Source organism: Rhinoderma darwinii, chromosome 9, assembly GCF_050947455.1.
Source record: "Rhinoderma darwinii isolate aRhiDar2 chromosome 9, aRhiDar2.hap1, whole genome shotgun sequence".
Lineage (NCBI taxonomy): Eukaryota > Metazoa > Chordata > Amphibia > Anura > Rhinodermatidae > Rhinoderma > Rhinoderma darwinii.
The window spans coordinates 10,749,874-10,764,255 of NC_134695.1; the positions used below are offsets into that span (position 1 = coordinate 10,749,874).

At 45.7% G+C, this 14,382-nt stretch overlaps 2 protein-coding genes across 6 annotated transcripts in view; one reads left to right on the top strand and one right to left on the bottom strand.

Moving 5' to 3' along the window:
- TRPT1 (tRNA phosphotransferase 1) overlaps nt 1-14,382 on the bottom strand; it is a 190,781-nt gene that overhangs the window by 77,502 nt on the left and 98,897 nt on the right. The window lies entirely within an intron of this gene.
- LOC142660592 (uncharacterized) lies at nt 1,870-6,537 on the top strand. The gene is made up of 2 exons (XM_075837246.1): nt 1,870-2,000; nt 3,888-6,537. The coding sequence occupies exon 2, from the start codon at nt 4,767-4,769 to the stop codon at nt 5,958-5,960; it is 1,194 nt and encodes a 397-aa protein (XP_075693361.1). The 5' UTR covers nt 1,870-2,000; nt 3,888-4,766; the 3' UTR covers nt 5,961-6,537.

A 14,382-nucleotide genomic window follows, 5' to 3' on the forward strand; every position in this document is an offset into this window, starting at 1 on the left:
GGGCACAGCACATCAGCTGTAGAGAGCAGACTGTCAGAGAATGTGATGGGCAGGTGCTGGAGTCTCCCTGACAGTCTGCTCCTCTGTGCTGCTGTGCACTGTCCCTCCTGTCTAAACCTGCAGCAGCTGCCTGATAACGGCAAAACTGAAACTAGAGGGTGAAGGACCTGTGGTGACGTCACAGTCACATGATTAAGGTCCTGGAGGCTGCCAGAGACAAGCACCGCAGAGGAAGAGACTGGTAAGTGTGTGTGTGTGTGTGTGTGTGTGTGTGTGTGTGTGTGTGTGTGTGTGTGTGTGTGTGTTAATGTAAGTCTATATAGTGTGTGCTGTGTATATAGTGTCTATAATGTAAGTCTATGTAGTGTGTGTGTGTGTTTATGTGTGTGTGTCATAATGTAAGTCTATGTAGTGTGTGTGTGTGTGTCATAATGTAAGTCTATATAGTGTGTGCTGTGTATATAGTGTGTGCTGTGTATATAGTGTGTGCTGTGTATATAGTGTGTGCTGTGTTTATAGTGTCTATAATGTAAGTCTATATAGTGTGTGTGGTTTGAATATATAGTGTGCGGTGTTAGTGTGAATTGTATATAGGGTGTTTAATCTCACATTTTTTGTGTGCAAAATAATTTTCCACCCATAGAGCCCTCTGCAGTAAGTCAGATGCTCAGAACCCCCCCTGCAGTATAATCTCCCCCATGGAGCCCTCAGTAGTTATTATACTGCAGGGGGTGGGGGGCCAGAGCGTTTGATTGACTGTTCAGGGTTCTATAGGGGAATAACTCCTTCCCCCCCCAAGAGCCATAAGGGCAGATTTACACGAACGTGTAATACGTCCGTGCAACGCGCGTGCTTTTCACGCGCGTCGCACGGACCTATGCAAGTATATGGGGCAATGCATACTGTCAGTGATTTTTGCACAGCGTGAGTCCGCTGCGTAAAACTGACGACATGTCCTATATTTCTGCGTTTTTTGCGCATCACGCACCCATTGAAGTCAATGGATGCGTGAAAATCACGCATGCCACACGGAGGCACCTCCGTGGGACGTGCGTGATTTGCTCAACAGCAGTATAACTATGATTGCAAACAGAAAAGCACCAGGTGCTACAAACATGCAAACAGAGTGTCATAATGATGGCGGGTGCGCGAAAGGCACGCAGCCGCGCATCATATGGTGATGACACACGGAGCTGTTAAGTGCCTTTTGCGCGCGCAATACGCCGCATTTTTTGCGTGCGCAAAACGCACACGCTCGTGTAAATCCGCCCTAAGTGTCAGACACTTAGACCCTCCCATAGGGCACTCAGCAGTCAGTCAGATGCACTGGGGAGGGGTGTCTGACTGCTTAAAGGGTAACTAACGAAACTTTTTAAAAAAAATTACATGTCATATTGACATGTCAAATGTTCTAATCGGTGGGGGTCTGGGCACTGAGACCCCACCAATCGCTGAAACAAAGTGGCAGAAGCGCTCAGGTGAGTGCTTTGCCACTTTGTTTCTGATCGTCTTTCCTCTGATAGCCGGGCATGCGGTGTATGGGCACAACAGAAAGTCTATGAGTCCGTACACCGCGCCGAGAAAAGACAGTCAGAAATTAAGTGGAACAGCGCTCACCCAAGCACTCCCGCTGCTTTGTTTTAGTGATCGGTGGTGGTCTCAATGCTCGGACCCCCATCGATCAAAACTTCTGACATATCACTCTCACTATGACACGCCAAATGTTTTTTAAAAGTTTAGTTACCTCTTGGGGACTGAATTTATTGGTTTGAGTTAATGTATGGGCCTGGGTCTTAATTTGCTTAGGGGTCTGGGGTATAAGACAATTTATGGTGTTTATTTCTGAATTTTTATGTTGCTATAGACGCTGAAAATGGCTACAGAATCATGGGGAAAAGATTTCTCATCAGGAAACTCTGCAGTCATCAGGAGAAGTCGCCATAGCGGTCTGTGTCAGATGGAGAAGAAAAGAGAACGACCCATCAGTGAAGACATCTCCTGTGAGTCACTGCATTTATCTGTCACCTCTCCTGACATGTCTGTTATCGGAAATCCTTGTATTCCACATAAAGTCTTTGTGTACCCAGGACTAATAGACAAATGCGTATTACCATTCCCCTTGTCAGGAGGATGTGTCCCTACACAGTGTGATACTGTCTGCAATGGTTGGAGACTGTCAATATGTAGGGACACAGCCCTTTGACAAGGGGAATCGTAGCACTCATTTGTCAATGCTCACACAGAAAGGTGGTGTTTAATATAGACATGACGTGGCAGGGCGGTGGTGGACAAGGGGGCCCAAGCTTGTGGAACAGCCCAGGGCCCATGGTTTACTTAATCCGCCACTGGGGGTGAGGTATGTAGAACTCATAGAGGATGGTTAAAAGATAAGATAAAAAGTTCACGGAGCAAGAGAATGCCTGGGAAAAAGTGCCCAAGGAAGTACAGAGAGGAGGGGCGAGGGAGATCGAATGTGAGGAAAGTTTTATTATGAATGTTATGATGGTAAGAGATGGGGATGATGACGGGAACACAGAAAGGAATGAGGAAGTGAAAGAGAAAAAGGGATTTATCCTTTATGGAAAGGTTAAAGAGACCCATAAAAGAAGCTGTAGGAGTAGCCCGCCCTGAATGGAGGAGCCTAGACCCATGAGACCTCATGAAAGTGGCGCAGGGATTAGAACAAAGTTAGAAACAACAGAGAGAGAAAAATCCTATAGCGGGAGAGGCTCCCTACTATCCCCAGAATCAGAATCAAGGGGGACAGGGCAGGGGACCCCAAAAACAGATAATTAGTTTGTTACAATTATGCTAAGCCTGGACATATTTCCAGAGATTGCAACGCCCCAAGGTGACCTAGAGACCCCAATTGGCAGCCACGAGCTCAGTCACAGGAAGGAGCTCAAGAACAACCTCCTCTGTAGCACTCAGGCAGGCATCGCCCCAATGAGGAGGATTATGGGTATCAATCATGAGAAATTGGCAATCCAGGAGCTAGCACAATAGCTTCAATCCTGCCCATTAAATTAGGACCCGTCCTGTTAGTATCTCATTGATAGTAACATTGATACTCATTGATACTGGAGCAGCCACAACAGTAGTAAGTGAAACACAACCATGTGTGGGAGTAGAGGGGAAAGTAGTCCAGAACCCCCTCACAAAGCCAGTTGTCCTCTCGTTTGGTCCTCACAAATCTGTAGTCACTCACATCGTCACTAGTGAAACCCCCCTGTAAATTTACTAGAAGCAGATTTGTTACAGAGGCTCAGGACCGGTATAGAATATCTAGAAGATGGGACAGTGCAGCTGACAGGACATTGGGGAGAGGAAGAATTATGTTTTATTGCTTCATGTGATCTTAACCCTTGCGATGAACGGCCGTCGTCTCAAGTGTTATGTCTGTCCCCATCAGAAGTGGAGACACTCCTTAGCATGATACCAGTCAGCTTCTGGGCAGCTGGTCCTACGGATGTAGGAGTTCTTCCAGTCCCACCAGTGACTGTAAGTCTCAATCCTGGCCACACACTCCCACAGAAGAAACATTACCCTTTGAGCATGGCTCAGTCAGAAACCATTTCTGCTAGTGTTCAGGATTTTCTGCAGGCAGGAATCCTCACTGAAATAGTGTCCCCATGTAATACCCCATTGTACCGAGTCAAAAAATAGACGGATAAGGGGGAACCAGCCCAATATCGTATGGTACATGATCTTAGAGCTGTCAATACTGCTACTGTATTTAATACCCCGATTGTGCCAAATCCCCAGATCTTGTTGGCCCAAATTCCTCACAATGCCACACATTTTACTGTAGTTGATTTGGCAAATGCTTTCTTTACTGTGCCATTACATCCTAACTGTTGGTACTTATTTTCCTTCACTCATTTCAGCAAACGTAAAAGTACGCATGGAAGGTGCTCCCACAAGGCGCCCAGAATTTCCCCAGCATGTATACGGCTGCAATGGGCCTAGTTCTTGAAGATTGGAATCCTGACCCCGATATGGTCCTTCTTCAATATATAGATGATCTTTTATTATGTTGCCACAGCCAGGATCAGTGTATCCAAACATCAATGTTATTACTGAAGTTTTTGGCGACAAATAGATGCAAGGTTTCACGAGCGAAACGTCCGTTTTTTTGTACCACGGTGATATTTTTGGACCACTGTGTGTCACAAGGGATTAGACACCTAACACCTGAAAGGGTGCAAGTAGTTTCAACAATACACCCACCACAAACTTTTAGTGCCCTACGTACCTTTTTAGGGCTAGTATCATATTGTCGACCCTGGGTCCGCAATGCTTTGGCTCTTATGCAACCGCTATATGATTGTCTCAAAACTGAACCTTTTTATCTCACAGGAGAGGCACTGGTCAATTTTTATTCTTTTAAAACAGCCCCCGCTTTAGGAACTCCAGATTATGCCAAACCCTTTAGGCTTTATTGCACTGAATTACACGGACCTGCCAGCGCTGTCCTTACACAGTCACATGGTCAACAACACCGTCCTGTTGCCTACTACTCAGTCAGATTGGACCCGGTAGCCAGAGTGGCCCCATCTTGTGTCAGGGCAATAGTAGCAGTGCAGGCAGTCCTGCACAAGGCAGCAGATCTTGTACTCAACCCCCCTGTGACTGTTTATGCACCCCATGACATTTCAGCAGTACTCACAGAGGTCCAGCCGAAACACCCGTCTACTGCTCGAAATCTGAGATTACAATGTGCTTTGCTTCTTCCTGAGTAGGTGACCCTCCAGAGATGTACCACCATGAATCCAGCTACCTCACTGCCTCTGGAGAAAGGGGGAGAAGATACAGGTATTTGGTCTAAATTTCTTCCTTCTATGGAAGATCATGATTGTATGGCCCAGGAGACTGTGGGCTTTTCACATGTCAAGGATTCACCATTACATAACCCTGACTTTATTCTCTTTGTGGATGGTTCAAGGTACTTTGAGGATGGTAATTTCCATACAGGATATGCAGTAGTAGATACACAAGTAGTACACAAAGCAGAGGCACTACCATCACACATGTCAGCACAGGAAGCGGAGTTGAAAGCTCTCGCAGAAGCCTGTAGGTTAGAAAAAGATAAGACCGCTAACATATATACGGACTCAAGGTATGCTTTTGGGATTGCTCATGATTATGGTCGTATATGGAAAGCTAGAGCATTCCTTACGTCAGCAGGCACACCTATCAAAAACTCAGACCTGGTAAAAGTCTTAATGGAAGCCCTAATGGAACCTACTCAGGTAGCCATTATAAAAATAAAAGCACACACTAAGGTGAACAGCATGGAAACCAAGGGTAATGACTTAGCAGATAGAGCAGAAAAAACATCTGCCCCCCCGTGCTGCCACAATGACTGTACTACACCCGGAGATGTGCGTGACTTTGTTAACCATAAAATGTTACAAGTACTACAGAAACAATCCAGCCCAGAGGAACAGCGGATATGGCAGGAAAAAGGTGCCATCCAAAGAGGAGATGGGTTATGGACTTTAAAAGACAGGCTCTGCCTACCCAGAACGTTACATCCTATGATGGCCGAGGTAACTCACGGTAAGTCACATCAGTCAAAAACAGCCATAAGCGACTTGGTAAATAGACATTGGTTCGCCCCTGGTTTCAGCTTGATGGCCTCAAAATACACCCAGGGATGTATGATATGCGCTCACAATAATGTGGGAAGAACTGTAAAAGTACCTCAGAAACAGACCCTAAGACCTTTGTATCCTTTTCAGAGACTACAGATCAATTACATCCAATTACCAAAGGTGGGAGTTTATGAATACGTACTTGTGTGCATGGACTTGTTTTCAGGTTGGCCAGAAGCTTTCCCAGTGGCCAAAGCAAATGCAATATCCACTGCCAAGAAAATAATGGCTGAAGTGGTGTGCCGGTATGGAGTACCCGAGGTATTGAGTGTAACAGAGGTTCTCACTTTACAGGAGAGGTAATGACTCAGATCATGACAGCTTTAGGAATAGATCAAGCATTCCACAGACCAGATCATCCGCAAAGTAGTGGGAAGGTCCAGAGGTTAAATCGGACTCTAAAATTAAAAATCCAAAAGGCAATGGTGGAAACCGGGAAACCATGGACCGAGTGTTTACCATTAGCCCTCTTTTCGGTGAGATATACACCCAACAAAAGGACAGGGTTGAGTCCCTATGAAGTTTTATTTGGCACGGTTCCTAAGCTAGGATGTTATTTTCCACAGTTGCTCCAAATGCAGTATGGTAGGTTAACCGATTTATGTACAACCTTTACATGGGCACCTCACTAAAATACATTCTCCAGTTCTCTTCCATTCCAGATCCAGACAATTGTGAATGCTCTAAGGCGGGATTCACACGAACGGGTCGTTCGCGAGCCCGAGTGCCGGCCGGTAAAATCGGCCATTCTGCCCGGCCGGATTGCATAAAGTTTTGCATCCGTGCCGGGCCGGGCAGATCCGGACAGTGACATCAGCGGCAACTCCTGAAGGGGAATCCCCATGTGTTCGGGGATTCCGCTTCAGGAGTTTCCCCTGATGTCACTGCCCAGATATGGACAGAGACATCAAGCGCTCTGTCCAGGAGCGGAATCCCCGAACACACAGGGATTCCGCTGCTTCAGGGAGCTAAAGTGGGGCTAGCATATAGCAAAGCAGGGAGATACCTCCCTGCTCTGCTATAATGGCGTCGCTACAGTAGTAGCAGTCACAGCAGCAGCAGCTGCTGCTACTAGTGGCGCCATCGAAGGTGTCGCCGAGCCAGGGTGCTTTTAACAAGCAGGGGAAGGGAGCCAGCGCAGCGCTCCCTCCACCTGCTGTACACCCCGGCCCTGCAACACAGTGTGCAGCGATGCCATTAGTCAGAATGGCATCAACTCCTCCTCCTCACATGCACTCTGCGCTGTGAGGAGGAGGAGATAGAGCGCAAGCGCCGGGAAACCCGGCCATCAGTCGGAACACATTCCGGTGATGGCCGTGTAATACCCGGCCCCATAGACTTCTATGGGAGCCGGGCGGCCGGGTGCCCGGGCGAAGATAGAGCATGTCCTATTTTTTGACGGCCGGATGAATAGCCCCATTAGGGGTCTATCATTCCTAATGCAGCCGGGTGCCGGCCGATTTATGAACGGCTGGCACCCGGCCGGGAAACCCTGCCGTGTGAATGAGGCCTTATAAGCCTCAGCCTGGAGAGTGGGTTGTGATAAAGAGATCTTGAGCCCAGATGCGAAGGTCCTTTCCAGGTGTTGCTAACCACAAGTACTTCGGTGAAACTTGAAGGAAAACCCAACCGGATTCACGCCAGCCACTGTAAAAAGGTTCCACATCCCGAGGAGAAGGATACGGAAGAACTCTAAAATTATGAAATTGTTTATTTACTTACAAGTGCAATGTCTTCAATATAACGCGTTTAAGATGATTGCCCCTAGTAGATTGGGAGAAGAGACGGACAAGCAGTTGTCTTTGTCAAATAGGCCAAGGAGTAGTTAATTTAACTTCTACTATGCATGTTAATATGACTTGTGATTTCACCTATAGACAAACGATCACGCACTTGAAAGTCACTTCAGCATTGAAATTTGCTGAACTTACGCAGGTTTGTCTGAATCACTCCATACCAAGTCCCATGTTATTGAATGAGACCATACAAATATTTATGTTTGACACCAAAAACAAGACACATAATATTGTCAGCTAACAGAACATGGTATGTATGTAACTAACACCCTTCTGTAAAACCAGTGCCTTTTCAGGCTGTATGTATAATATTACACACAAACCGTGGAACAAGCAAACCATTGTGTTTCTTCCTAATCTAGAGGAAACTATTAGTACAGTATGGGTACCGGAACCTTTACCCTACCAAAATCTTATTTTGCCCTTGAATAAACTTAGGGAAATATTACAAGAGTCTGACCAGGTGAGGAAAATGATGACCTCACAAAATGTGACTTTACAAAAGGTGAAAATATTACTGGAGGCCATTTAACAGATTTGGCATGGCAACTTCAGGATGTCACTACACATCATTGGTATGACATCTTTACAGGGTTCTCACCCACGGCCCCCACAATATTAAGATACCTGTTTCAACCACTTATATGTTTAATGATTTTGTGATACGAACATGTTTTAATTGTTATGCTTTTTGTAAAATAAGGACGGCTTTTGATAAAAGGCCTCTATTATATAATGAAAGATTGTTGTGAGATATTAGGTCACTGATCTATGGTGAATCAGGTGAAGAAAACCACTTCCGTAAGCCCTGCCTTCGCTGAAGGAAGTAGCCAAAGTTCCATTTGTGGGTAATTCAGTAACCTAATTTATCACAAAAGATGGGATTTGTGAAGGAATAATTTCAAAATTCCATATTTTGTATTTTGTGTCAGTATACACTGCACAGTGTGATATTCATTTTTGTCTTTTAGTTTGCCTTGTAATAGTCTGCAGATTACTTAAGGTATTTCTTCTTGGCAGTAAAACAGTTGATAGAAGTAACAGTTTGGGATGGAGCTCAAGATCAGAGGGAGGAATTCTCCCTTTGCTGATTACAATATGACTTATGCTCTTTGTTCTGTGTCTTATAAATATACGCTGTGTATGATAATAAATTGGAGTCTTTCTTTTTGAGAACATGGTGTCAGAGTGATTTGACTGACCGAGCTCGTATATATACCTACTTCTAATTTGGAACCTACAGAAATCAAGGCGTAGTGGTACCGTTGCGACCACAGTATCTACAGTGGGGCTGTATGGCGCTATCTACAGGGGGGCTGTATGGCGCTATCTATAGGGGCTGTATGGCACTATCTACAGGGAGGGGGCTGTATGGCTCTATCTACAGGGAGGGGGCTGTATGACGCTATCTACAGGGAGGGGGCTGCATGGCGCGATCTACAGGGAGGGGGCTGCATGGCGCGATCTATAGGGAGGGGGCTGTATGGCGCTATCTACAGGGGGGCTGTATGGTGCTATACACAGCATAATAATTAGAGCGCTGTCTTGTTATGGTGGCACAAGCTGGGCACCACATATTGGGATATCTATGGAAACAAATCCAATTTTCACTCTGCAACATCGAGTGCACACTAATTTCTGCAAAACACCTGCAGGGTTAACTGCTCACTACACCCCTAGGTAAATACCTTGAGGGGTGTAGTTTCCAAAATGTGGTCACTTCTGGGGGTTTCCACTGTTTTGGTCCCACAGGGGCTTTGCAAATGCGACTTAGCGACCAGAAACCAATCCAGCAAAACCTGCACTCCAAAAGCCAAATGCCGCTCCTTTCCTTCTGAACCCTGCCGTGTGCCAATACAGCAGTTTATGAACACATATGGGGTATTGCCGTACTCTGGAGAAATTGCTTTACAAATGTTGGGGTTCTTTGGAAGAATGTAGATTTAAATTTTCACTTCCTAATTCCAATAATTTCTGCAAAAAACATATGGGGTCAAAATGCTCACTATACCCCTAGATAATTTCCTTGAGGGGTCTAGTTTCCCAAATTGGCTCACTTGTGGGGTGATTTCCACTGTTTTGGCACCACAAGAACCACCACCTTCAAACCTGACATGGTGCCTAAAATATATTCTAATAAAAAGGAGGCCTCAAAATCCTCTAGGTGCTCCATTGCTTCTGAGGCCTGTGCTTCAGTACATTACCACACTGGGGCCACATGTGGGATATTTCCTAAATCTGCAGAACCTGGGAAATAAATATTGAGTTGCATTTCTCTGGTAGAACTTTCTGTGTTACAAAAAAAAATAAAATTGCAAATTTCACCTCTTCGCTTAGTAAATGTATAAGGCCCTAAGGGCATGGGCAGACGTGGCGTATTTCTGCAGACACTGTCCGCATCAATGCCGCACATAATCTGCGTTGCAGATTCCGTTGCGCCTTTGCCTAAAATGTGCAGTAAATTGATGCGGATTAGCAGTTGCGTATTCAGGTGAAGAACATCCTGCTGTCTTTTAAAACATTTCATCTCAGTCTGGCTATAGACCTCAAAACACATAGATCCAGCCAGAATGAAGAAATATCCTGTTCGTAAAACAAATCCGCAACGCAACACACATAACATCTGCGGATTTCATTGCGGAATTTTGAATCTCCATTGAAGTCAATGGAGAAATTCCGCAAGAAATCCGAAACAACCAGTGTATGCTGCGGACACTAAATTCCGCACCGCAGCCTATGGTCCGCAAAGGAATTTTCCCCCACGTCCGCACGAACCTAACTAAAAAGGTGTGAAAGCCAATGGAGAAAATGTTCGCTGCGGATTTCCGCAGCGGACTGGCCGCAGCGGAATTCCAGAGCAATTCCGCCACGTCTGGCCATGCCCTAAGGCCTCATTTACACGAGCGTATTATACGCGCGTGCGACGCGCGTGCTTTTCACGCGTGTCGTACGCACCTATAATAGTCTATGGGGCTGTTTAGACGATGCGTGAATTTTGCGCAGCGTGAGTGCGTTGCGTAAAACTCACGACATGTTCTATATTCTTGCGTTTTTCACGCAACACGCACCCATTGACTTCAATGGGTGCGTGAAAACAACGCATGCCACACTGACGGTCCTGCGTTGCATGCGCGAAAATCACGCAAGAGCTGTCAAACTCCTGAATGTAAACAGAAAAGCACCACGTGCTTTTCTGGTTACAAACATCCAAACGGAGTGTCAAATTAGAGATGAGCGCACCGAACTTCACCGGGTTCGGCAAAACTCGTTTTGACCGAAACCGGTAAAAAATGTTCGGGTACGCGACGTCAGGAGACAGTCACTGTCCACGGTGCTGAAAGCGTTAAACTGGTTCAGCACCATGGACAGTGACTTCCGCTCCGAAAATCCATGAACCTGTAAAAAAAAAAAGACGTTCTGACTTACCGATAACTCCGGTCCGACCTCCCGGGATGACAGTTAAGTCCAAGTGACAGCTGCAGCCAATCACAGGCCAAGCACAGGCTGCAGCCAATCACAGGCTGCAGCGGTCTCATGGACTGCGGCGTCATCCTGGGAGGTGGGGCCGGATGACGAGAGAGGGACGCGTCACCAAGGCAACGGCCGGGAGACCGGACTGGAGGAAGCAGGCAGTTCATGGTAAGTTTGAACATCTTTTTTTATTCACAGGTTGGTGTATATTGTGATCGGCATTCACTGTCGAGGGTGCTGAAAGAGTTACTGCCGATCAGTTAGCTCTTTCAGCACCTTGGACAGTGACGGGCGTCGACTAGCCTCATCTCTATGATGGCGGCTGCGCGAAAATCACGCAGCCGCGCATCATACACGGATGACACACGGAGCTGCCAAGTGCCTTTTGCGCGCGCAAAACGCAGCGTTTTTTGCGCGCGCAAAACGCACACGCTCGTGTAAATGAGGCCTAAAAGTCACTTTACAACTGAACTGGCCCCTGTAAAAATAGCCTTTTGAAATTTTTTTTAAAATGGGAGAAATTGCTGCTAAAGTTCTAAGCCTTGTAACGTCCTAGAAAAATAAAAGGATGTTCAAAAAACGATGCCCATCTAAAGTAGACATATGGGAAATGTTAACTAGTGACAATTTTGTGTGGTATAACTGCCTGTCTTACTAGCAGGTACATTTAAATTTAGAAAAATGCTAATTTTCACTAACTTTTGGTGTTTTTCACAATTGAATACTGAATGTATTGAGCAAATTTTGCCAGTAACATAAAGTCCAATGTGTCACGAGAAAAAAAATCTCAGAATCGCTTGGATAGGTAAAAGCATTCCCAAGTTATTACCACATAAAGTGAAACATGTTAGATTTGAAAAATAAGGCTCTGTTAGGAAGGTCAAAAGTGGCCAAAGAGCGAAGGGGTTAAAACAAGAAAATATAACATTCTAGATCAGTTCAAAAAATGATAAAAAAAATATAATGTTGCAGCACCAGTTATAGCCACAAGATGGCGAATAATGTATTGCACAATAGACAAGCCTACCATATGAAGCTTGTATAGCAGATTATGTGTTGCTCTGCCATCTTGTGGCTATTATTAGTACTGCCACTTTACATCTGTTACATCTGTTCGATAACGAGGGAGGAACGAGCAAACCTCCTGTTAGAAGTTATTTTGGCACTATATTGTAATCCTAATGCTGCATGTAATACAATACATAGCAGCATTCACAGCGCCATCTGCTGGTTATGTGAATGGAAAGAGCTGTGAACCGCCCACTCAAGTAGAAATTATAGGGAACGAGGTGCGGGACCATGCAGTCCTGTAGTGTGATTATGGGGATAAATAAAAAGATTTAGGGAATAAAAAAAAATATGAGGGAAGATGGGAATAACTCTTTTAATCCGTTCCGTTTTTGGACTCAGGAGAGGGGGAGATAGGGAAAAGTTACTTAAAGGGAAGGATTAAAATTTAGTTTATTGTTAAATTGATAAAAAGTATGGCTCAACCAGCCATTATTCCAGAAACAGGCAAAAGCAGGTGAATCAGAGTGAACGAAGTTACTCAGACACTCCAGGACCACCCACCCTGCTTGTTATAGTATATCGCTACACCCTTGCCAATAGATAACAATCTATCCAAATCCAACGCGTTTCAGCAACACATCAAGAGTGATGCCTCATCAGGGATTACTAGATAGCGATTTCAATTAGAATTGTTAGATTTCAACAACTGGATAGCACTGTATATGTGCAGATTTTAGCCTCCAGACGCGTGAACGGCTCTGATACAATGACCGCACACGCGCCCGGGAAGCTGCAGGCTTATACGATCGAGAGCCCGCCCTCATTACAGTCGTCACCGGGGCCGCCGCCAATCCGCGTGCAACACGCACATAGTGACGTGCCGGAGGCGGCGCCTCACGATACCAACGACCAATGAGGGTATCTGGACAACAACGCGTCCATGGTTACTAGGGGACGCTAGACGCGGCTCCTGACCTGCTGTCAACACCAAATGAATAAATGAGGAACGAATGTCACTCCTGCCACCCAATACCATCGTCCCCAAAAGCGGGGGCAATGTGTGGTGGAGGAGAAGTCTCACGGGAGTCATCAAGAGAGACTGGCCCCCAGTGATTACATAGTTGCCTAGCAACTTATTGTAATCCTATTAGTCGGGGATATAACTCAGAAAGAAACTGAGTATAGCTCGATAGGCCCGCAATTGGCATGCATAGAATACTATACGGGCAACCTCCCAAACAGAAAGGAAGGGTGCCCAGCGGAACACACTCCCATCCATGGTCACTCCCCAACTCTCAATTGGGAGGTGCATAAAAAGTAAAAGTAAAAAGAGGAAAAGGTCAGCAAGTAGAGAACAGTGTAGCCACAAAACGCAATAGAAACGCATAGTGTGGACAGAGACTGAACAAATATTAATCAGTCAAAACTCATCTCGACAGAGATATGCCATAGTCAGTCAAATTACTATAAATGGTATATTCTCAGGGAAAAGTAAGAGTGAGCAAGCCGGCAATATAGATCAAGATACGATCACAACTATTCATAATAATTAATCATAATAAGGCACAAACAACTCAACAAACTGGATAGAGGACAAGGTGTAGCTAGAGGAAACAAGAAAAGGAGATTTGCTCATTCAGGCCATGGGGACTTATGGTCTGCATCCTGAATATCCATTCAGCCTCCTTTTGCAATATTTTCTTGTCCAAGTCCCTCCTCTCGCGAGGGGTCTGACATATTCAATCCCCTGGAAGCCAAGAGCCGTAGAGTCCCCATCATGACAGGACCATACGTGTCTTGATACCGGGGTGTCCACCTTCCTTCTGACATCCCCAATGTGGTCACGGATCCTTCTCCTAAACTCCCTTTTTGTTTTACCCACGTACTGTAGGCCACATCTACAAGTAATCATGTACACGATGCCTTTCGTTTTGCAATTGATGTATGACCTGTTGTCAAATGTCCTACCAGTTTTTGTGCTACTAAAACTCCTGCTACATATAATGGACACACATGCTTTGCAAGTTCCGCATCGATAGGTACCTTTTAGGCTGTTCTCCAACCAGGTACTGCACTGTGTCTGTGGTAGTAGGTGGCTATGAACCAATCGGTCCCTAAGATTCCGCCCCCTCCTATATGTAATCAGGGGGTGGTCTCCTACCAAGTCCCCCACATCGGGGTCTGCCTTGAGAATGCCCCAAAAACGCTTGAGAACTTCCCTCACCTCACTGCTGGCAGAGTCAAAGGTACCGATCACTCTGATCGACTCTTCCTCCACTCTCCTCGGTTTAGGGTTCAGGAGATCGTTCCTGTTGCAACCCAAGGCATTTTGGTATGCCCCTCTCAATACATCCCTGGGGTATCCCCTACGTCTGAATCTATTCTCAAGGTCACGTGCAGATACCCTAAAATCCGAGATGGTGGAGCAGTTTCTACGTGCCCTAAGG

What these genes read in the sequence shown, in the direction of transcription:
- LOC142660592 (XM_075837246.1), top strand. Translation starts at nt 4,767, where the DNA reads ATGAATCCAGCTACCTCACTGCCTCTGGAGAAAGGGGGAGAAGATACA.